General features: G+C 47.0%; 1 protein-coding gene across 2 annotated transcripts in view; it reads left to right on the top strand.

The window, feature by feature from the left end:
* The first annotated feature begins 1,132 nt into the window (after positions 1 to 1,132).
* Positions 1,133 to 22,936, top strand: part of EHD4 (EH domain containing 4) — a 265,684-nt gene continuing 243,880 nt past the window's right edge. Inside the window, exon 1 of one of the 2 annotated variants that reach the window (XM_069638815.1) lies at positions 1,133 to 1,544. In XM_069638815.1, the coding sequence (XP_069494916.1) occupies positions 1,324 to 1,544 (221 nt within the window). In that variant the 5' untranslated portion in view covers positions 1,133 to 1,323. The remainder of the gene's footprint in view (positions 1,545 to 22,936) is intronic. The other variant, XM_069638814.1, reaches the window with a different exon arrangement.

Raw genomic sequence — 22,936 nt, 5'->3', positions numbered from 1 at the left:
GAAGAGTAGTGGTATGCCGGCGATAGCCAGGGCAGACTATTGGAAGAGTACTGCAGAATGTAGTGCAGTGGCGCAACAGCCATTGGGCAGGCCCGGCTTTAGTACCCCTTCCCTGCCACCCCCCAAAGTTTGGGTTATGTTGACTTGGCCTGGCTCAACTACAGACCTGGCAGGACAGGATACAGACAATAAACAGTGCCCACGCTGCACAGTTAACAAAGGCACAGCAATTACTAATGTAAAGCGTGTCATTGTTAGCACCTGCATTTGTATGGATACGTTTTTAGGCAACTGAAATGGTGATGGTGTGTTAGTATTTGCATATCAGGGGAGTGATTTGAAGTGAATGGGGTACAGGAGACAACTAATTGTCATTCCAGTTCTTAAGGGTGTGGTTTCAGGCATGGAAAGAGTTAATAAATTGGAACATTGAAACTGCGCTAGAATAGTCTCATTAGAGGTCTCTGAAGTTAGCCCCTCTCCCAACATTTGAAGGGTTACCCCCCCACCCCCACATCTCACCCAATGTTTGCCTAGTTGCACGCCTGATCCAGTGATAACTATGACAGAGTAGTAGAGGAGTACTGTGGGATGATGGAGATGGCTAGGGCAGGGCATACAAGTACTGTGTGTGCGGGTGATAGTTATGACAGGACGCAAGAAGATACTGGTCAGTGTTAGGGCAGAGTATTGGTGTTCTGTGGATGCTCGAGATACAATGCTATGGCGCTAGATGAGTACTGTGGGATGCTCGGCATGGCTAGGACAAGCCAAAGTATTGCTGGAGTGACGTGGGATTATCAAGTGGAAACTATGACTTGGTCTGGTTCTATGGGTTGGTGGTGCCAGCCAGGCATGGAAGTTGTACTGTGACTGCTGGTGCTAGCTACAATGACAGGTTATGGTAGTGCCCTGGAGTGTCTGCCTGCAGGCGTGATTACATTAGTGCTCTGCGGCATGTTGCTGATAGTCGTGGCGAGGCGGTGTTGTGCTGCTGACAGACAGCGGTAACAGTACTCTGTCTCGCGCGAGAAGTGACGTGGCGGATATATCCGAGGCTGGCGTGCGGCTCGCGGCGGGCGGTGACGTGCGTGCCAGGGCCTGGCAGCGACACCCGCTAGACTGGCGAGGGGGCGTGGCGCACGGTGACGTCACCGCTTCCTGGTTGAGCCGGTTGCAAGGCTGCGGCGCGGGGCTTGTGTGCGCGCGTGACTTTTAGCTTGTACTGGCGGGCGGGCGGCGCGTGCTTCTCGCTGTTCGGATCCCAGTGACGGTTTCTACGGTTGGAAGAGCGAGGTGAGAGCGCGCGCGAAGGCCGCCACCATGTTCAGCTGGCTGGGGAAGGAGACCGCCGAGAAGCCCGACGTCCTGCAGACGGTGACGGGCGGACTCAAGTCGCTGTACAACGGGAAGCTGCTGCCGCTGGAGGAGCACTACCGCTTCCACGAGTTCCACTCGCCGGCCCTGGAGGATGCCGACTTCGAGAACAAGCCGATGGTGCTTCTGGTGGGGCAATACAGCACGGGCAAGACCACCTTCATCCGGTACGTAGAGCGCCCAGAGTGTGCATTAGCCCGGCCGGGTGAGCACACAGGTACACAGCGCCGAGTAAAAATAATAATGGTCGACCAGAGCCGCAGCACCCGGACATTCCCTTAGTGCGTGCACATTAGTTCAAGAGCAAAGTGATGGCCTTAAATGGGTATGTACATGGACTAGGGTGTGCTCAGAACATAAAGTACCACGCCGAGAGCTTTCGGCGCGTTACAAATATATAAATAAACATAGAGTACCGCACTCGGCTGTATCCTCTCCTATTGGGCGGTCCATGGGGGAAAAATGACGCAGAGTATGTGTTTCAGGGGAGAGACAATCCATCAGGTGTTTGTAGGTGAGCTCAGACAAGGAACACGGTTACCTGTTGCCATGCATGTACAATGTGTGTATGCAATACGGACAGTGGGCCACAAACAGGTGAAAGTACTCATAATGTAGTGTTTCGAGTATATGTGGAATGGGCCAGACCGCAATCATCGGGTGTGTACAGCTATGAGTCAGTTTGGACAGGGCCACCATTGTCCTGTACATGTGTTTATACTGCCATCATAGTGTGGTATGTGGCAGTGGGTGCACAATGTGCTAAACTACTAGCAAGTGCAGCCAGTGTTTGCACCCCGCCCCCGCCGGAGTAGTTCTCTCCTGTGTGGTCTTTCTTTTGCTTTTAAAGGTAAAGAAGTAAGATGTTATATCATGTCCTTCCTGCCTGTCTAGGGGGGAGCCCAGTTGTTGCATACCCTTGGATTGAATATTCCCAGGGTGTTCTCTCCTCAGTCTTCCCTGCGTGTCACTTAGTCCGAGCTATCTTCCCTTTGGTGTTGGAGGCCTGGTACCTCTGTCCTCTACATATCTACCTGCTCCCCGGAGTGTTCCTGTAACCAACAATAAAGGACACGTACCTGGACCTCCTATCACCTGCGGCCTTAATACTTCCATTATTACAGACGTCTCTCCATTGATGGTGCTGGGAGAGGGTTGTGCAGAGTTGTAGTTCAAAACATCTGGAGAGCCAAAGGCTGAAGATCCCTGCACTAGGCAATGAATAGCAGATGTGTGTTAACTATCTGAGTTGTTTTGACAACTCATTGCATTGAATTCATAGGGATGCAGGGCTGAGTTGAACTTCTGGAGATGCAGGGTTTTGTGATCGTTTAGGTGAAGCACAGATCCCTGTGGGCCATTAGTCCACTGATTCGCAGATCCAACATAATGGTATTAATGTGCAGCATGTTGAAGACCGTCTTCACCTGGTTCCCAACTATGCAGTTTATAGGTTGTATATTTTTACAGGACTGAGCGCTTGTGATGCATGACTAGATCCATGATGCTGAAAAAGATCATGATGTCCCTTAGGTATTTAATAAAATAATGGTGTGCGTCATGGTGTATGCTGTGCGTGTACAATGGCAGCATACCTTTCTTTACCAAGTACTGAATGATAAGGTGTGCACCGAGTACATAACAAAGGCCAGGCCACCTTCGCCTTACCTTCACCTGACCCTCCATGTACAGTACCTGATGCACCAAACATGCTTTGATAGTGAGGCATTCAATTGGAGACCGTGCCGCATTTTATAAAGTTCCCAATTCATATGCTAGGGAAATTTGTTAATTCCAGCTTTCACTTTCGATGCTAGGCCCAGTGACGTGACGGCAGCAATTACTGATTGCATTTGCTGGCGGTTACTTTGGGCAGGCCTTGCACTTTTGTGTCAGTGAACAATGCTCATTTATAATTTCTGTGTAAGAGGGTATTTTAGGGCTTTATGTGCAGATATACTATGTGGCCAGTGTGAGTGATCCAACCCTGGACTGTTCACATGTTTCCTTTTCAGAAATAAAAGGCGTCACACTTGGTGCAGACTTCAAACAAGCTGGTTATTCTAACTACGTATTTTGAAATTTCGTTTTATAATCCACGCTCCATTAAACTCTAATCTTGGCCTTTCGCAAACCTGTATCATCACCCCTTCACATTGTGCCATTTTCATTAGGCGTGTGCACATTTGGGATTTTGGGGCTTGGCTTTCAGTACAGTGTGTGCACGCGGTAACCATACTAAAGGCTGATAACCTCAAACAAAACTTCCTCTCTCACAGTCCAGAAAAAATAGACCAAGTATGCACAATATGTATACAATACTAAAAAATTTTTTAATAAAGATTATGAATGAATAAAATACTCATACAAAATGTTCTGAAATGAACATGACCCATCATTTAACACATGGTGAACACACAATGAACAACACCAGGCAAATACTTCACAAAAATAAACAGATTTGTACAACATAAATGACATAATACAATTAATACACTATTTGAGTGTGTAACTCCAATGACAACAAATCCCGACATGTTTCAGTTCTTCAAGGCTGTCATTGCATTAACTTTTTCTAGGGGAGAAAAGCACACAATTTGATTGTCACCATGCAATCCAGGGCCACATGTAGGTTTCCAAATTCGAATCAAGGATTACTCCTGAATTGGTCGATGCTGGGAGACCCTACTTTCACTGTTGCTTTTTGATTGGGTACCTGACAGAAACTTAACGTGGGATTTGCTTGACTGTACAAATTGCATCATTTTCAGAGGACTGTTACGATGTTGAAAATCCAGAATCATCTTTCAATGTCCCCCTGGGTAATACAATTTATGTATGGATACTCTGAAGCTGAATGGTGGACGTCCTCTTCATACCAAAACTTGTTCGCTCCCTGTGTGACTGGGCCAAGTGCTTCACTGGATTTTTCTTGCTGGGACACAGTTGGTTAGGTTGACACCGACGCTTGGAGTGATGCTGCTGCCCAGAAGTCCTCCTTCCTCTGTGATTCTCTTCCTAAACACGTAAACATGCTCCATTCACTATGGTATTGTGGATGAATGAGGTTGTCTTGTTGGTCCAACGCAAATGTTACCTTGTGTTTCAAGATTCCAGGGCAGACGTGTCTTAACTATGGGCAAAAAATCTGTTTCCAAATTCATTGACCTATGCCAATCTGCAAGCATGGTATAGTTCTTAACCAGATAAGGAAGCATGGGGTTCCACAAAGATGCATCAATGTATTGCTTTTAGTTTTTCTAGTTTCTAAATGGGACCCCTTTACAATAATTCTCAGACATCATTAGTAGAATTGTCGTCCCGATATGCAGCCCATTTTTACTTTTGACTGTTATAATAGTATCATTATAATAATAATAATAAGTGTGCTTAAACCCCCATCTATAAGCCAAAACTATTGCATTGACGTGCAGCTAGGTGGGAGATGACATGATAAGGGACACACAGCTTGTATTTTTGTATTTTGAGATGTATTAAGCGCCTTCGCCAAGGCGCTGTACATTGAAGAAAGCTGATACAAAATATGACATACTGAGTCCAATCACAAAGAACATGGGGATGGGTTAAGGAAGTGAGGATAGAAGATGAGACTTAAGGCGGAGTGGAATATATGAAGAGGGAGATGTGCAGGTATCTGGTGGTAGTGTGTTCCAGTATTTGGGGGCTAGCAGAGAGGAGGAACTCAACCGTGAAGGGGCACAAGGCGGTGGAGGAGAGCAGTGAAGGTGGAGATGATGAGAGTGGAGGGAACGTGAGGGTGAATTGAGGGAGGTAAGATATAGGGGTGGGGAGCCAAGCCAGGATAACACTTAAAATGATACAGAGAAAGTGAAATAAAAGACGAGTCAAAGGGAGAAAAGAGATGGAGAGAAGAGACTGGGCAATAGAAGAGTGAGGGGAAAGTGAGAAAAGAAGCCAAATTAAAGACTGAACGTAGAGGAGTACGATGGGAAGAAGGAAGGCCGAAGCATAGAGCAGAACAATAGTCAAGATGAGAGAGAATAGATGAAGTAATGAGAAGTTTAGCAGCATTAAAGGATCGACAAGGGCCGTACCTTGCAAATATTGAAGAGAAGGAAACAGCAAGTAAGGCAGTCAAGAGAGATGTGAGAGACAACGTTTAAGGAAGAGTCAAAAGTAACACCAAGGTTGCGGGCCCGGGGGGTGGGGGGTGGAAAGGAAGTCGGAGGGAGAGAGAGAAGTGAAGGAGAGAAATCAAAGGTAAATAGAGAACTTCGGTTTTTGAGGGATTAAGGTGAAGAAAGTGGAAGTGCATTCATCCCTGGACTGTTGTGGGGCAGGATGAAACAAAGGCATGAAGGGAGTCGGAGAGGGTAGAAAAGAAAAGAATATTTATGAATTGTCCTCATAGAACATTGCGTTGTTGAGGAGGACCAGTATGGATAAGTAGTATTAGTACTGTTGGCATCTCGCATGTAGTTGGCTTACAACTGAGCATTTAACCCACATAAACAATAAAACAATATCGAGCTATACATCGTATATCTCCATTTAGCCCAAAAATATTGAGCTGTGTCTTTTGGTCCATATCGTCCAGCCCTAGATAAAGTATTGAAGATTTCTTGTGACTGGCCAAAAAAAGAGAGTTCGTGACATGGAGAAGGGCAGTTTCTGTGGAGTGGGTAGGACAAAAGCCTGATTGAGTCAGATGGAGGAGAGAATGAAGATTACAGTGTGAGGAGATCTGATAATAAACAACCTGTTGAAGAGTTTTGAGAGAAAGGGGAGGAGAGAGAGAGGGCGGTAGCTAGATAGAGAAGAACGACTAGGGGAGGGCTTTTTTAATATGGGAATGATTAAAGAATGTTTGAAGGCAGAAGGGAAAGAGGCAGAGAACAGAAAGAGATTAATAAGAGATGTCAGAAAAGGGATGATACAAGGGTACACAATAGGGATCTGAGAAGCAGTGGGATGTGCCAAGGTTAGAAAAAGAGGGTTTTGCCCCAAAATAACTACAAAAAAAATGGTGAGTGCACATTCGGCATAGTAAAAAATTACGAATGATGAAAAGGGGGAGCAGGGGTGTTCCCCGCTCCCTCTGTTCGGCAGTATGAGCTTTGAGGGGTGGGGGGGTTCTCCGGTAAACATGACATTGCAAGTGGAGGACTGTAAAGTAAAAAAGAAGAAAGGACTCTGCTGCGCCAGCTCTAACCCACGTTAGTGGGAGGGAACTGACGCTGTATGACCACAGGGGAGTCAGCGGCACACACATAAGTGTGCCACCGAAAAGGTAAGTAGGATGGAAGGGGATGCAGGATAAAGTGATCTATGTGATCACTGCAGGGTGCGATTTTCGAATTCGAAATTTTCGGATTTGCAACTTTGTGCCGCACAGTAACCGCGTGGTGTTGGAATCAGTAACAGTAATCCGATGTGCAGAGTGATCAATTTGCGCACGAAGAACATAATGCGTAAAGTCTCATTTTGATCAGCAAAAAGAAGCACGCTGACACTAGGCAACTTGCTCATGAGAAAGTGAAATGTTGGAGGGAGTGGGAAACACATTTACACTACAATAAGTGGTCTCAAGCAGTGGGGGAAGTGAAAGAGTTTCAGAAAATCTTGTTAAGAAAGGTGGAAGTAGTCTTTTCAGATTTGCTTCAGTTCCAAGGCTGATTTCCAGCCAGATTAAAACGAGTGTGGGAGGAACGAGGAAGTGCTTCTTTTTCGTGAACAACTATACTCGCAATGTGCTCAGAGCCTCTCGTTTGGATTACCTCATCGAGGCCTCCCCCATTTTCTATTGCAAACTTGGAGGTGTTTGAAGGTTCATGCATTCGGCCAGCCCATCCAACCTCACGGGTCTGTACGGTTTCGCCAAAGCAGCCTTGTCCAAACAGATCCGGAAGACAGTACTTTGCCCAATGCCAAGAAACATCTACCCCACAGTGCCATCTACATGCTTCTGCAGGCCTATTGGATCAGTGTCTGCTGGTGATCATTGAAAGAAGCTTTACTGGTGCCTTACTTAATGAAATTGAAAGGATGAGGAAAACATTGATCCGATTGCCAAAGAAACACAATTCAACCGAATGCCATCTCTAATGGCTCCCCAGAGATTAACAGATATCTCGAGGTTGGTGGGGTAAAATGCCGCCGGTAACGAGTGAACACCCTTTGGTAAACGCAGGGAACCAAAGATTCGCAGGCAGGTCTTTTGTTGTGTTTCCACCTGGCTGAACCTTCTAAGTGTTCCCCAAGCCCCTTTGTGAACTCCTTGGAGTCACCCTGACCCCACAACAGAAATGCATGGATGTCAGTGGTGGAACAGACGCAGGAGCACCCTCGGGCGCTCTCCAGAAATGTCAACCCATCTAGGCAGCCAACCATCTAACACCACAAGTGCTCCCTGCTGCTTCGGGGACTGTAATTCTGGCAGGGGCAGCTCACGCCCCCTTCTTCTGGACGACCCAGGCGCAGCATTCAGAAATGAAGGCTTTTGCTAAATCTGTCACTGTGCCAAGTGACTCACACGAATGTCCCATCTGGACATTCATTTTGAAAGGGTGATTGTACAAGCAAGCACAAGTGGCTCCACCTATCAAGGTTGGCCATCCAGTGACTGACACCCCCATCTGTGGATGCACTTGTTAGTATTTTAATGTATTTTGTATGTTTTAGAGAGGTACACTTGTTCATATGCTTGCATTTTGTTTTTGGACAAGTGCCGTGCTATTTCCTTCCTTGTTTCTTTTTTTGTTGTCGTCTTTTTTTTTCAATTCACGGGCCTCTTATCGGTTGGTTTGAGAACTATTGCCTTCAGTAGGAAAAAATGTTATTTTGGTAGGATACACTAAAAAAGAACAATGGAAAATTGTGTGGTCTGTCTGATACAAGTATGTTAGTTTGATGTGTTATTCAAAGGAAATATAGATATCAGCTTTTTTAAATACACAAACATAGTTAAAAGTACAGCTTTGCATTATAGTTTTATTGTGACCGTTTTTGATCTAGTCTTTTTTTCTGTGACTATTTGGGACAGTACTATGTGACTAACGGATGTTGTCAGTTCTGCTTGTCCTGTAAAGATAAACACCAGTTCCTCAGCTTTAAATTGCCGGATGGGAAGCAGGCACAAACAGTTCGTCATTTAGGTGGGCAATAGGCCAATACAAAGACGTCTACCCAGAGTCTCGAAGAACATGACCCTCAAACGTTCGCAAGTTGGCTTTGCAGGTTTGGTAGGAAATAAACGCGCCAACCATTATTTTGTGCATATGCACATATGTCAATAGATAAGGGTGGAGAGGGAACCAACTACGTGCAGCAATGGAAATGTCTTTTCAAGAGTGGCCCCGTATTACTCGACGTGAGCGAAGGCCGCGAGCAATGCAACCCACTCTTAAAAAGGGATTAGGGGGTAGGCATTGGTGGAAATGGAAAAAAGTTGGTGGGGGATCCCACAAAGGCCAGGGTGGGCGTGGAGTTGGGGGGGTGTTGTCCGAGGAGGCGGGGCTTAGAGGGGGCGGTGCTGGCAGTTGACCTCTGATCAAAGGAAATGTCCAAAATAATATTTTAGAGCAATATCAAACATTCTGGCACAAAAGGAATGAATGTCCATGTGCAACTGTGGCCCACTTTTGCTTTGGAGCCGAGACAATTTTGTGCCCCAGTCCAACCCTGGCAGTCGGTATGCAGATGCATAACATTTGCCCACAGCATCACTCACAAACCACACTTTTACTCGGAGTCAGCACACATTAAAATCTGGCCTCTAAAAAATGCAGCACATCACGTAATATATAATGAATCTGATGTGCTGCCTTTTATAGGGGTCAGATTTGAATGTGTGCTGCCTCCGTGTGTCTCTGGTGTTTGTTCTTAGTTGGTTATACTTATTTGTATAAGAACAAACACCAGAGAGACAAAGGAAACGGGGGCACAATGAAAAAAAAGCACCCGAGCGGAGAGCACAAAATAACAAAAATGCGCTGTCCAGTGTGCACAGTCCGCTTGCACCTTGAGGCATATTAGACTCCAAGCCCACCAAGGTGGGGGCTCAAAGATCTAATCTGCCCTGTGCAAGCACTGTGCACAGAGTACAGTGCAGATTAGCGGGCGCTCTCTCTTTTATTTATTTTTTAATTTTTTATTTTTTTGTCACCCAGCGCAGACCATGGGTTTGGGGGCTGACTCTGAGATCCGAGAGCCGGCCCAATGACCAGCGCTGGGGGTAGGGAGTTATTGCCCCAAGAACACTAGGGCGAAATGGATCACCGTTTTGCATTTTAAATCGCATGGCTTCCAATATAAAGATTAAACAGTAGTTAAATTTAACAAAAAAACTGACATATACGATTTGTTGAAAATGTGGAATAACGAGCTTTAAATGCTTCTTCAAATGGATGTTGGTGACGATGGAGGAGTGGATTAATGGGAGGGAGTAAGAGCAGCAGAAAATGGTACCTACACAAAAGTGAACCATGGTCCAGAGGCCCCCTGGAAAATCTACAGTTTCCCGTTTGCCCCTTACTCCACCACTGTCAGACAACCTCATCGGGCTGTCTTTTGGATGCTCGCATACTGGGAACGTGCCAGTGTTGGGCGTTCTGTTTATACATTTGAATATGCAGCCGACTCCCAGTGGTCGATGTCTACGGGTTCCAGGGAAGATTGGTCGTTTTAGACGCTAATCATTCATCCCCCGTGAGTTCAGGGGGCGGGCTTTTAGATGAATGTTTCTTGGGTCTATACCATGGGGCTCTGGGTGGAAAAGGCACGCTTAATCTTTAGTCCCAGGCCAATCTGCTGATTAAGATGTTTGTCTTGGCAGTGCTGCTTCGGGCATGTGACCTGTCATGTGGGGGCGGGGAAGTGCGATCTGAGGTAAAGCACTTGCCCCTGGAATGTGTGGTGATACCGGACACACTTGCAGTACTTGTTAGGGCTGGGCCTTTGCTTTGACTCACGAACGTTCTGCGAATTGGAACCACTAATCTTCAAAGTCAGGATTCGGCGGCACTGCACGTGGCGAGAGGTTTTGCTTAATTTGCATGACTCCGTCTTCCTATATTATTTCCTTGTGAGTCATGGTTGGGATAGGGAGGGTTCAAGTATCCTCCCTTTCAGAACCATTTGCCTCTCACGCGTTTTGCTGTTCGTTATTGCTTCCAGGTTTGGTGCCCTGATATTTTTTTTGCAGTGTGGTGCAACATTTTTCCACACTTGCCTTCTAGAATCTAATGTAATGTAATTTGTCATTTGTATAATGCCTTTTCCCATTGGTATGGCTTCAAAGCCCTGTAGGGGAACACCCTCGCAAGGCCAAGTCCAAGGTATAGGACATTTGTCACAGGAGTTTAGAATGCTTGTGTGCATTTTAGACAATACGAAGGGGTGGCCAAGTCCCTGTTACCTACCCATGTCTAGCTGGCATGTGGATGGATGGGTACTGTGAGGTAGTCATGCGAGTGCAGGAGACTCATGTATCCCACTAGACTGATATTTTTTTTATATTGTGGGGGATAGCTGCTTTCTTATGGCAGAGGTGTTGTGCGATGTGTCTTAAAATAGTGTATGATAGCAGATGTGTATGGGTGTGCCAGATAAGTGCATTCTTATGGCAGAGGTGTTGTGCGATGTGTCTTAAAATAGTGTATGATAGCAGATGCGTATATATAGGTGTGCCATCAGCTATTTTCCATAAGCATGGCGTGTGATACGTACCCGTGTGTTCTGGCTGGTTTCCTGGTTTCGAAGCTGTGGCGTGGAATATGTCCCGTGGTCTGCTGGATTTTATTCTCTCTGTCGCTCAGCACATTTCATAATGGGTTCTTTGCTGCCCTGCCTACCTGGGAGGTAATTAAATTAAATAACACAAAGTGTGTCATGGTTTCGTCAGGATGTGTGGGTGTTGCTGGGTGGGAGAAAACCAGGTCTTGAGGGCCCTCCGGAAGGGCATGTGATATTCTATGCAGCGGATGCTATGGGGAGTTGAGGTCCAGATTGAGGGGTCTTGGGCGGAGATGGAGGAGGGTCCCCGTATCCTAGTATATTTGAAAGGAGGGATCACAAGGAGGAGTGCAGTGCTTGATCACAGGTTTCTATTGGGTTGGTAACGGAGGAGTTTCTGTTGAAAGTATTCTGGGCCTGTCTTGTGGAGGGCACAGTGGGCGATGCACAAGGCTTTGAAAGTCTCTGGAGGATAGCTTGGGGGCAACGTGCACGCCTTGGAAGCAAGACGACACGGAGCAACAAATGTTCGAACCCCGGGTCCGCGCTTAGAAACTTCTGAGTATTAAGTGTGTTATAAATAACCTATCATAGCATATCATATACCGTGCTGCCCGACAGTGAGCCTGTGGAGGACACAGAGGGCAGGTGCAAGACATAAATTAGTTTTCAAAAATTGATTAGCAAAGTTTGCTAATTAACATTTTCTTGATTAGCAAACAAACCTATTTGATTAGCAAAGTTGTACGAATATTTTTGTCACCAGAAGTTATTTGTACCCAAGACATAAAATGAGAAACAATACAGCAGTTTTGTGTAACACTGAAGTTAGAAATTAGTGTAAAACAAAGGGGTATCTGGGAATCTCTCTACCAGCACGAACACAGCCCAATGACCTGTTCTTGGGTGAATAACCCTTGGGAGAGACTCTACCAAGTTTTTAGCTCACTGCTACAACCAGCAAATTACAGAACTAGGTTTGCCATCAAAAGCATTTCGTTGTGTGATCATGTACATTTTCAAAAGTCTTCAATCGTCAATATGATGTATCTTCCCCAACAAAATAAAATAAAGTGGACACTATGAGATTTAGATGCACTAACCTAAACTTTATTGTAGAGCATGGTGATGATGCAGTGTTTTACAGCATCAATACTGTAATTATGCATAATGGAGCAACTTAACATTTTAGGAATTGAATTGCATGACAGTCGTTTTAAAACAAATAAAGTTAAGACATTCTGGTCTTTGGCAGACAGGATATACTTCTGGTTTGCAATTATTAAAAAAAAAAAATCTTGCCTAGCACTCCTACAGAGCCCTTTTGCACTTATAGTGGAGGAGATCATTACTGCTGCACTCTTTCTCCATTAGCCCCTTTGAACTTGCAGAGAACCGAGAAAAGAGGGCGAAGAGAGCCATGAGGGTAAGAGAGGAATGCAGGGCGAGCTGTACTTTCATTGACAAGGGTAACTTAAATAGCTAGCTTTGCTACACAAGTGTCAATTTGATTAGCAAACCTACAGAACTGCATAGCAAATTGCTATGTGACACTGCTTATTTTATGCCTTGCGGGTGTGGTGTGCTCTCTGGTGCCAAGGGGCAGGAGGAGTCTAGCTGCAGAGTTTTGGACCCGTTGGAGCTTTTTAGGTTGATTTGCAGGGGCGTGCAGGCATAGGTAGTTGGCGTAGTCTAGGCCGGAGACAATGGCCATGATTGCAGTGACTCTGAGGGTAGGGGAGGTAATGCTTTTTTAGAAATTGGTAGATCCTATTAAAATGATGTGCCATGGTAATCTTGCTTCATTTACTTCTACTCCAGTCCCTCTCTAGAGTTAGTAAGCGTGTAACGATAACCCTAGTACTATACCCATTAAGTGGTTTGTTGCAAAGTTGTTGCATTTTACTATTTATCTGCGTGAGCTGTCTCCTTGTGCGACCATGTACCCTCCTGAGAAGACACGCCACGATTCACAAGTGAATTTTGCAACTGCTGTTTTTGACACATGCATACATATTTGTTGTGGGAAGGGTTGCTTCCAAAGTCCAATAGCCACCTCCCAACCAATACACGGATTGCTGTGAAACGCACATGGCCTGATTTACAAAGCGTTTTTCAATGGGATTGCACCATTGTAAAACCACTTGTGTAAATCAGGCACCACAAACTTTACAATTTGTCTGCAAGCTCCGTTTCTTTGTGTGACCATGTACCCTCCTCCCTCCGGAGAAGACACTCCACGATTCAGAAGAGAATTTTGCAATTGAGTTTGCTGCTTTTGACCCAGACACGAATATATGGTGTGGGAGGGGCTGCTTACAATGCCCAAAAGCCCATTCCCAACAAAGAGTTAAATGGATTGCTATGGAACACAGACACACTTTACAATGTGTATGTGAGCTCTGTCAGGTAATGTTAATGATTAATCGCCAGAGACATTCATGAATTATCTGCCTCATCTGCCACTTGTGATAACTGCTAAGATGAGGATCACTCCAGCACTTGGAATAGTTGACGCTGACTCCCTTCAGGTCTCCTTAGTGAGGCAGAGGTTCGCTGTTAGTCACTTTACATTACTGCTTGAAGACTTCTCTCCTTCGAACATTTCAAGTTTTAGGCCCCTCTTTTGCTGTCAAGTCTTTGAAGGCATTTATATAACTTTGATTATGCACAAACCTTTCACTAGCAGCACAGTCCCACCTGCTGCCCCCCCTTCTTTTTTTTTTTAACTGTTTGGGCATAGTGAATTCAGAAGGCAATGTACAAATGTATCCGTTCGTGTCCCTCAGAGGAGGCTCCCTGGTGAAGAGTAGGTCTCAGACATTTGCTCATCCAAGGTTTTCTGGTAAACTACTCAGTGAGGAGCTTGCCTTTCTCATTTGAAAGACCAATGCGCCCTTTTCAAATATGGCAATTGCGAGCCTTTTCAGCAGTGACACCTGAGGTCTCTGCAAATCGCATAGGAAGAAAATATACGAAAAATGAATCACTTTTCAAGATTTCCTCTGCCCCAGATATCTTATCTAGTTTTTATAAACCCTGTCTTCCATTAATGAATTTTGAGGACATAAAACTGGCCTTGGATTGTAACCCTGTGTGCGTGCGTGCTTGTTTATTTTGCCTACCGTTTCGTTGCTGGATTGTCTGAGCGGGTGGGACCAGATTGATATGCAAATGATTATTTCTCATCTGTGAAAAATGCAGTGAGCTAAAACGTGGTTGTAGATCCTCCCGAGTGGGCACCTTCCCGTAGAACAGGCTATTGGGCCGTGTTCGTTCTCTGCCGAGGGGCTCCCATACCTTTTTGGTTTTTTTAGTTTGTTTATTTTGATGTTGCGTTTTCGAGCCCAGTAAGTTGTTTACGCCACTGTGAACATTACCTACATTCCTATCTTCAAAAGATACCCTGTGAATGATGATGTCTTTGTGTCATGTTAGGTGACTGCTTTCTCATTGAGCCATGTGTATCTGAACTTCTATGGTTGGGAAGTATTGGGCCTTCATAGAGCACTTATTGATTTACTCCATCAATATCTATGAGCAGTGACAAATATTGAAATATTGTCTACCGCTTTTATTCTACCAGGTCAACATTTTTAAACTTTTGGTATGGAATGTAAGATGGGATTTTTTTTTTTTAACACTGCCTCACCTGGAGCTTTTAGTTTGCTATTTGCACTCCTTCTAGTTCATAATAACCCCTTTTGTATTACCGACCACCTCTCTAATCTCGCAATAAATCAAAAAGGGCTCAGAGCATGCTGTTGCCGTTAGTCCTGACATATTTGCAAAGGCGATCTCCTCCAATCTTGGCATTGGGAGTGAATCTGCTAATGTTTCAGACCGGCTACTAGTATGGTGCTGAAGGGCTTGCTGCAGATAAACCAGTGACTTGGGTGCCATGGTAAATAAATCGGTGATTTTGGTGTCACTATCTTCTCCACAAGACGCAAGTAATCCAGCGGCTGTATTTCTTTCTATAACATTTTATTGAACACATTGAGATTACAAAGGAAAGAAGGAATACACTGGGCCTCATTACAACCTGCCAGTCCGGGACCGTGCAAAATCCGTGATGGCGGTAAAAACGTTTCCGTGTCCGCAAGGGTGCGGAAAAACCGCACGATTACACGCTGTCGGTCGCGCGCACCACACGGACTCGGAAACGTTGTTACCGCCGTCACGGAATACCCCACGGAAATGGAAATAACGAAGCCACAAGTGGCGCAAAACCCGTTTCCGCCTCCGCCGCCACGGACACGGAACCGGAAATACCTTGATCGCCAAAACAGGAAACAGAGAGGCGGCCATCATATAAAAGCACAATCCATTGCCATCCAGAGCCAGCACAAGCACAATCCTGACTCTGAGAAGCCAAAAGGGACCACCAGCATGTCTGCCAGGATTCCTGCTCAGAGGCAGCGCAAACAGCGCTTCAGCGAGGCGGAGCTAACCGTCTTGGTGGAGCACATTGTGGACAATGCTGAGATGCTGTTCAGCGCCGACCAACGGCGTGCCACACAGCAGCGGAGGAAGGAGGTGTGGGCCGAAGCTGCACGCAAGTGCACCGCTGTGGGCGTGGCAGTGAGGAGCGTGAAGGACTGCCACAAGCGTTGGGACGACCTGAGGCTGAGGGTACGCAACCTCATTTCCACGCACCGCCAACGCAGCAGTGGGACAGGCAGAGGACCCCCTTCCCCACTGAGGCTGCAAGCATGGGAGGAGCGTTGCAGCAGCGTCCTCCACCTAGAGGGAATCCATGGGATTGGGCAGGCTGAGGCAGGAGTGAGCCCACCTGCAGATGCCGGTAAGTGCCCAAACATGAATGCCACATGTAAATATGCAGTTGTGAGTACTGGGCCAAAGGACCCATTAACAACCCCCCCCCCCAGGCAGTGCATGTGTGGGCCAAAGGACCCATTAACAATCCCCCCCCCCCCAGGCAGTGCATGTGTGGGCCAAAGGACCCATTAACAATCCCCCCCCCAGGCAGTGCATGTGTGGGCCAAAGGACCCATTAACAATCCCCCCCCCCCCCAGGCAGTGCATGTGTGGGCCAAAGGACCCATTAACAATCCCCCCCCCCCAGGCAGTGCATGTGTGGGCCAAAGGACCCATTAACAATCCCCCCCCCAGGCAGTGCATGTGTGGGCCAAAGGACCCATTAACAATCCCCCCCCCCCAGGCAGTGCATGTGTGGGCCAAAGGACCCATTATGATCCGTATGGCAACCAATATCACTGAATGCAGACACCAGCAATCAGATGCATGTGACTAACACTATTCAATGTACAATCTTAATGACGCATGTGATGCACCCATCTGCCACCACAACAACACTAATTGCATGCCCTTTGTGTCCCCACAGCCGTTTCAAGTGACAGTGATACTGCACAACAGGCCAGCCAATCAGCATCGGCAAGTACACTAGCCACCGCCACCACACAGGAGGATGCTGCCGGCAGTTCTGCACCTCTGGCCACATTACCAGCCACTACAGATGTGCAGCACACCACCACCACCACCAACATCCCCACCATCTCCACACTGGCGGAGTCCAGACAGGTGCCACAGGAACCTATCATGGCCACCCAACACAACACCGAAGGCAGTAGCACTGCAGAGGGGGCGGCCTGCAGTGATAACAGTGCCCCGCAAGAGCACTCGGAAACGGGGCCACAGGGGGAGATGCCCACATTGGAAGACCTGGGCTCCTTCCATGAGCTGGGGTTCAGCCCCACTTCACTGGGGAGTCCCATGAGGTCGCCCACCCCATCCATGGCCGAACTGAATGCCCGCATGCAGCGGATGGAGGACCAGCAGGCTACCCTCACCCAGCTGGTGGAGAGGCAGCTAGAGGAATCCAGGCTGCAGAGGGAGAGCTACAGCGCCTCAGTGCGTCGCCTGTCGAGGTCCATTGGACGCTTTGCGAGCACCATAGTGACCCTTGCACGCCATGTGCGGGAGGGCAATGACCACACCTCCAGGCTTGTGGAGGCCATGTTGGTTGGCCAACAGGCAAATCTGGCACGGATGCCCTCAATCCCTGATTCTGGCCAATCAAACACTACCACCCCATCCAGCTCCACTACTGCCAGTCCAAGGAGGCGCTCGAGTAGGCTAACGGGTCCCTTGGGCAAGGTTGCACAGAAGCGCACACGGAAGTGATGGCATGTGTGTGGGGCAGTGCAGGACACATGTGGACTACAAGGGTGTGAGAGGGGTGGTCACGTTTGGGTGGTGGGGTAGGTAGTTTTGGGGGTTTGGACAATGGGCTCTGGGTGGGGGTGGGCACGTTTGGGTGGTGGGTGGCCCCGGGTGTACAGCTTCCCTAACCAATGCACCTTCTTCCCTGTTGTTATTACATCAATACATCACCATTTCAAATCAAGACATACATGTGTGGACATTGATCATTTATTTTGCAGTGCAACTATTAATTCATTGTCGTCACCATGTTTGTGCATTACTGTGAATGTGCTGTGACTCAAAAGTAAATGCGAATCAGGGCATCCCGTGCTCTCTGGCCATCATGTGCACCCCCAGGGGGAGGCGCTGCCATCCCATCCCCATCTCCATCTCCATCCCCATCCCCATCTCCATCCCCATCCCCATCCCCATCCTCATCTCCATCCCCATCCCCATCCCCATCTTCCTCATCTCCGTCTGGTGGCATTGGGATGTTCCTGCGCAGGCATATATTGTGCAGCATGGCACATACCAGCGTGATTTTGCCCGTCTTCACTGGGCTGTACAGCAGTGATCCGCCAGATCTGCTCAGACAGCGGAAACGGGCCTTCAGCAGTCCAAATGTCCTCTCAATCATTCCACGTGTGCGGATATGTGCCCTATTGTATGCCTCTTCATGCCTGTTCCTTGGTCTCCGTACAGGTGTCATCAACCATGGCGTGAGTGCATATCCCGCATCACCTACATGGGATGTAGATGGGGGAACATGTCAGTGTTTGTGGCATCATGTCCTCATCTGCTGCTGTGCATTCTTGTATCATCATTCATTCATGCATATGAACCATGCAGTGTCTGGAGGTATGTTTTGGCCATCACGAGGAATGTCGCTGACTGCATATGGGCCTACACATTAACTTGCATGTTTGCTGTGCCCTGCGGGTGACATTTGATTGTGTGCATGTCATGGTGCAGTGCTGTCCACACATGGCAGAGTGACTCCACTGTACGGAAGTAGTAAATACTCGTCGTATCATTTACACGCCTCTCGTGCTTTTTGGGGCAGTGTTTCAATTGAGGGTGGGTGTCTGCAGTGGCACAGGGTTCATGGGACAGTGACGGGATTGGCTGTGGCAGCGTGTGCACGGGCACATTGTGGTGCCCTGTCATGTCTTCCTTCATGATGTTTGGCATCCGCTGTGTATTTGGTAGATGGAAGGGGGGTGATGCATGTGCGGTCACAGCGGCACACTCACAATGCTCATTGCCTGGACACACACACACCACTCCGACAGGGTTGTAGCATCGTCAGCTGTACTCACCCAATAGCCACGTGCTTTGTCCGGCATAGCGTTCCATGTACCGTGGCAACGTGGAATTCCGCAGTACCATTGAGTCATGTGATGAGCCTGGGAAACGTGCGCAGCAGTGTATAATCAGTTGCATGGCATCACAAACCATCTGGACATTCAAAGAGTGATACTGTTTCCTATTGCGGAACACCGCCTCAATTGCATGTGGTACTGTCAGCTCGACGTGGGTGCAGTCAACTGCGCCTATGCAATTTGGCATGCCTGCTATGGCATGGAAGGCCAACTTGGTGGCAATGACCCCGGGGAGGGTGCGGGGTAGGGCTATGTGTTCCGACACATGGCGCAACAGGGCATCCAGTACCTGTACCAGGACTTTTGAGAAACACGGTTGTGATATGCCGTGCAGCTCACCAACCGTGTGTTGATAGGTGCCAGTGCCAAGGAAATGCAGAACTGAGACAACCTTCAAGAGGGGGGGGGATGGCGGTGGGGGTGTCAATTAGGCTGCTGATGTTGTCCTCAATCATGGCGGTGATGTGCATGATTGTTGCACGGTCCAGCCGGTATAGGGTGTGGATCTGTCCTGGGGTGAGGTTCCAGGGTGAGGCCCTGATGCGTGGTATTGGTGGCTGGCGGCGGGGTCGGGCTGGCTGGGCAATGGGGTTTGCCATAGCTGCAGGGTTGGCTGGTTGCCGCCTGCGCCTCCTCCGCCTACGCCTCCTCCTCTGCGCCATTGCTGCCACCATGTGCAGTACTGCCTGTTGGTTGAGTAGGCCCAGTCCCAGTGCTACTAGCCCTGCTGCCTGCATGGTTCTGTGTTGTGTTGGGCTGGGTGTGGCCCTTTTGTAGGCTCCCAGTGGCCTGCTAGGTCCAGCTGGGCTGATTTGGTGCACCTGTGCCCTGATTCAGTTCAGCCGGCAGTGTATAACGCCATGTTCGCGGTGGCGGCGGTTCCGCCACCGTGATCACAGTATTTCCGCCATTTTTTTCCCGGTATTTCCGTGTCCGCGCTAGTTGTGATGCTCACGGTGTTTCGTGTTGCCGGTAACGGAGGGGTTTCCGTGCAGGCGGAATTAAGGGGAACCCTATTTCCGCGGTGGCGGTTTAGGGTGGTGCTATTACCGGGGCCGCGGGTCATGATTGCGCGGACATGCAAACGGTGCCGGTATGGTTTTACCGGCAGTGTTAATTCCGGACCGGAGTACTTGTAATGAGGCCCACTGTGTCTTTCTTTTCTGCCATTACACAGGTATGCAATATCTAAAGACAAACCAGAAGAAAACTATGCCATAAAATCTCCTGAAAATATGAAGTCCAACATCACTTCAGCAGAAGTGATTTGACTAAACTAGAGCAAGCAATTCGAAAACTAAATCTGCTGACAACGTTCAATCCCAGCCAGGGGCAGTTTAACCCCACGCCCAGAGAAGGGTAGACCCACAGCCCAATGGAAGAAACCAAGGGAGTTAGTGAGAAACGGTGGAAGGAGGCTGAGCCTATAGAATAAGGGAGAGGCAGCGATCAATCTCTGTAGATTGGCAAGCTATTTATTTTCTCCACAGACTGTCTGTCAGTTATGCTGAGGGGTGGAATCAGCAATGTAGCAAATTGAACTGTCCCATTCAGCTGAAGCTGGCGCTTTTTTATGCAGGTAAAGCAGCGGCTTGTCTGCAGCTCAGGTAGTTCTCAAATGATGACCCTCATTGACTGTGTTGTAAATACATGTCTCCTTTCCATATCTTTCTATCTACCCCAAAACTACAGGGTTTTAAAACCCTTCCCTTTACAAATGAATGCAGCTTGATTTCTTTTTCTTTAAAAAAAAAAGACATGAACATCTCTTCCGTTTTTATTGACAGCGTCTTGTTTTTTTTAATTGGCTAATTCTGATAGTTGCTTGTACTGAGAGCCCACTCATGTGCAAACATATTCTCTTTTGAGTATAACAAAAAAATAAAATCATGACAATGAACTTGGATTATAAGTCAGTAGCTTTCGCTCATTGCATGTCTAGTATTTATGGTAGATGTCTCCTGCCCCAAGATGAAATACTCAGTGAAACAGATTATTTAGCAAACATAAGCCGCTATGTCAAATCGGTCTCCGGTTCGATGGCTTTGAGAAATCTTTCAGTCTAAGGTTCATGAATTGCTGCTGTGGAGCAAAGGGGTCAATTTGCTAGCAAGAGGCCATGATTCGGCCAAAATGCAGATCCTTCGTTCTTTTTTTTTAATGCCTAGTCACCCACAGTGTATTCTAATTAATTGCATGCATTTCCATTAATGCCCGCATTGCAGCTTTTCTTTTCAGTGATCACCTTTGTAGGGGAACTGAACCACTCTGGAAAAGAGAGGTGGAAGGTGCTTAAATAGAAAGCTGATGGCACTAACATGTTCAAATTAGGAATGCATTGTGATACAGAAAGAAAGGGCTCAAGTACCACTTTCACTAAATGTGGACTTTTGAACTTTTGGTTTACATTAATTTTAAAGCGGATTCAGCTCCAACCGAGAGCTAGTCAAAATGCTTCTTTCTTAAACATACCTGTCATGCAACAAAAAATCACCACACAATACAACAGAGAGTAAACCATTAAATTCACATGTACAGTAGAACATGTTTTTTTCTTCATGTTTTTATTCAATTTCGGTGATCACCCCAATAGAATAAAAACCTATGAAGAAGAAAACATTTTTGAGACACTTTGTGAACCATAATCAATAAGGGTGTAAAACACTGAGTTCAGGACTCAACATAAAAACTGATGGACTATGCACAGTGGACAGACCATTAAGTTGTTTCTATATATCCTAGATTCAGACTCATGAGGGAGGGGACTTTGAGTCTGGTTTGGCAGTCCTTGCAGCTATCGTGATATATATATATAATTTTTTTTAATGAAATTTGATTAGGCAGAAATTAGTATTAGATTGGTATGCCCAGTGGAGTATAGTCCCCCCCCCCCATTTGATTGGAGATGTACTAGTGCCCTTTATTAGGTATTTTCCTGAATTTGTCTCAGATTTGCAGGGGGATTCGCAAATTTACCAGTTTTCTTAGCAACGTTTTCAGCACCCTGAAGAGCAGCCCAGTTATTGTCTGAACTCCACATACTCCTCGTGGGCCTGAAACATGTTCTGTTGATATCTTTAAACACCAATAAACGACTAAAAGAACCCATTGACATTTTTGCTATGAAAATTATAAATCTCTAAAAACTCACTAATGACTGTAGTGCGTCCCTGCCAATGATGTCAAAAAACAAAATTAAGTCCCAGGTTCTGTTTCTTTCTCTCGTTGGTTAGTTGTCCTCCATTGTGGCCAGTGACTCTCACAGCCTGTCCTAGCTCTGAATACACGTGCATGGGTATGGGGTTGCTGTTGGTACTCTTGTTCAGAAGGGAATTGCCATAGCATTTCGGTGGTGGACTGCCCCTGTGGGCGGGACAAAGACTGATATGCAAATGGATTTTTCCCATCTGTGAAAGGTACAGTGAGCAAAAAGTAGATGGCTGCGAACTCTCAAAGTGGTTAATAACCACTGAACAGGTTATCATGCCATGTTTTTTCAAGAGAGGGGCGCCTGCTACCTTTTTTGTATTTTTGGAAGGAACTTGGGATTGGTTACCCCAAAGTTACCTGGGGGCAACAAGACGTGGACTCCCCGCTCACTGTGCTTAGGCACAGCTCCACCTCACTGATGAGGCTCAACAAGGCTGAAACACGTGTATGGGGTTGCTGTTGGTACTCTTGTTCAGAAGGAAATTGCCATAGCATTTCGGTGCTGGACTGCCCATGTGGGCAGGACAAAGACAGATATGCAAATGGATATTTCCCATCTGTGATGGGTACAGTGAGCAAAAAGCAGATGGCTGCGAACTCTCAAAGTGGTTAATAACCACTGAACAGGTTATCATGCCATGTTTTGTCGAGAGGGAGGCGCCTGCTACCTTTTTGTGTTTCTAGCTCTGAATAGTGCTGGTAATGTATCAGAGTCCTTGTTGCTCTCTATTTCTTGATATTGTGTATAGGAATGACTAGTATGCTCTGCCTGTCACCATGGGATAGTGTGTCTCTTTCTGAGTGCCTTAGGTGCCATGTTGAAGAGTGACAGGGTTTCATCTCCCAGACAATGGTTCCCTTTGTTTTTCTTGAGGCTTCAGTACCTCACGCTTTGCCTCTTGAAGTGTAAGAACTACTTTCAATAAAACATTGTCACTGGTTTACTTTTTCTCAGGCCTCTTACGCCGCCTTGGATACTGAATGGACTGCAACGCCTTAACACACGTACAGTTCCTTTGTTTTCTTTCAATGAATCAGTGCTCCGTGTGTTCCTGTGCAGTGTC

The sequence above is a fragment of the Ambystoma mexicanum genome, chromosome 14, assembly GCF_040938575.1.
Source record: "Ambystoma mexicanum isolate Mex_15411 chromosome 14, UKY_AmexF1_1, whole genome shotgun sequence".
Taxonomy (NCBI): domain Eukaryota; kingdom Metazoa; phylum Chordata; class Amphibia; order Caudata; family Ambystomatidae; genus Ambystoma; species Ambystoma mexicanum.
This window is presented reverse-complemented; position numbering and strand designations above follow the sequence as displayed.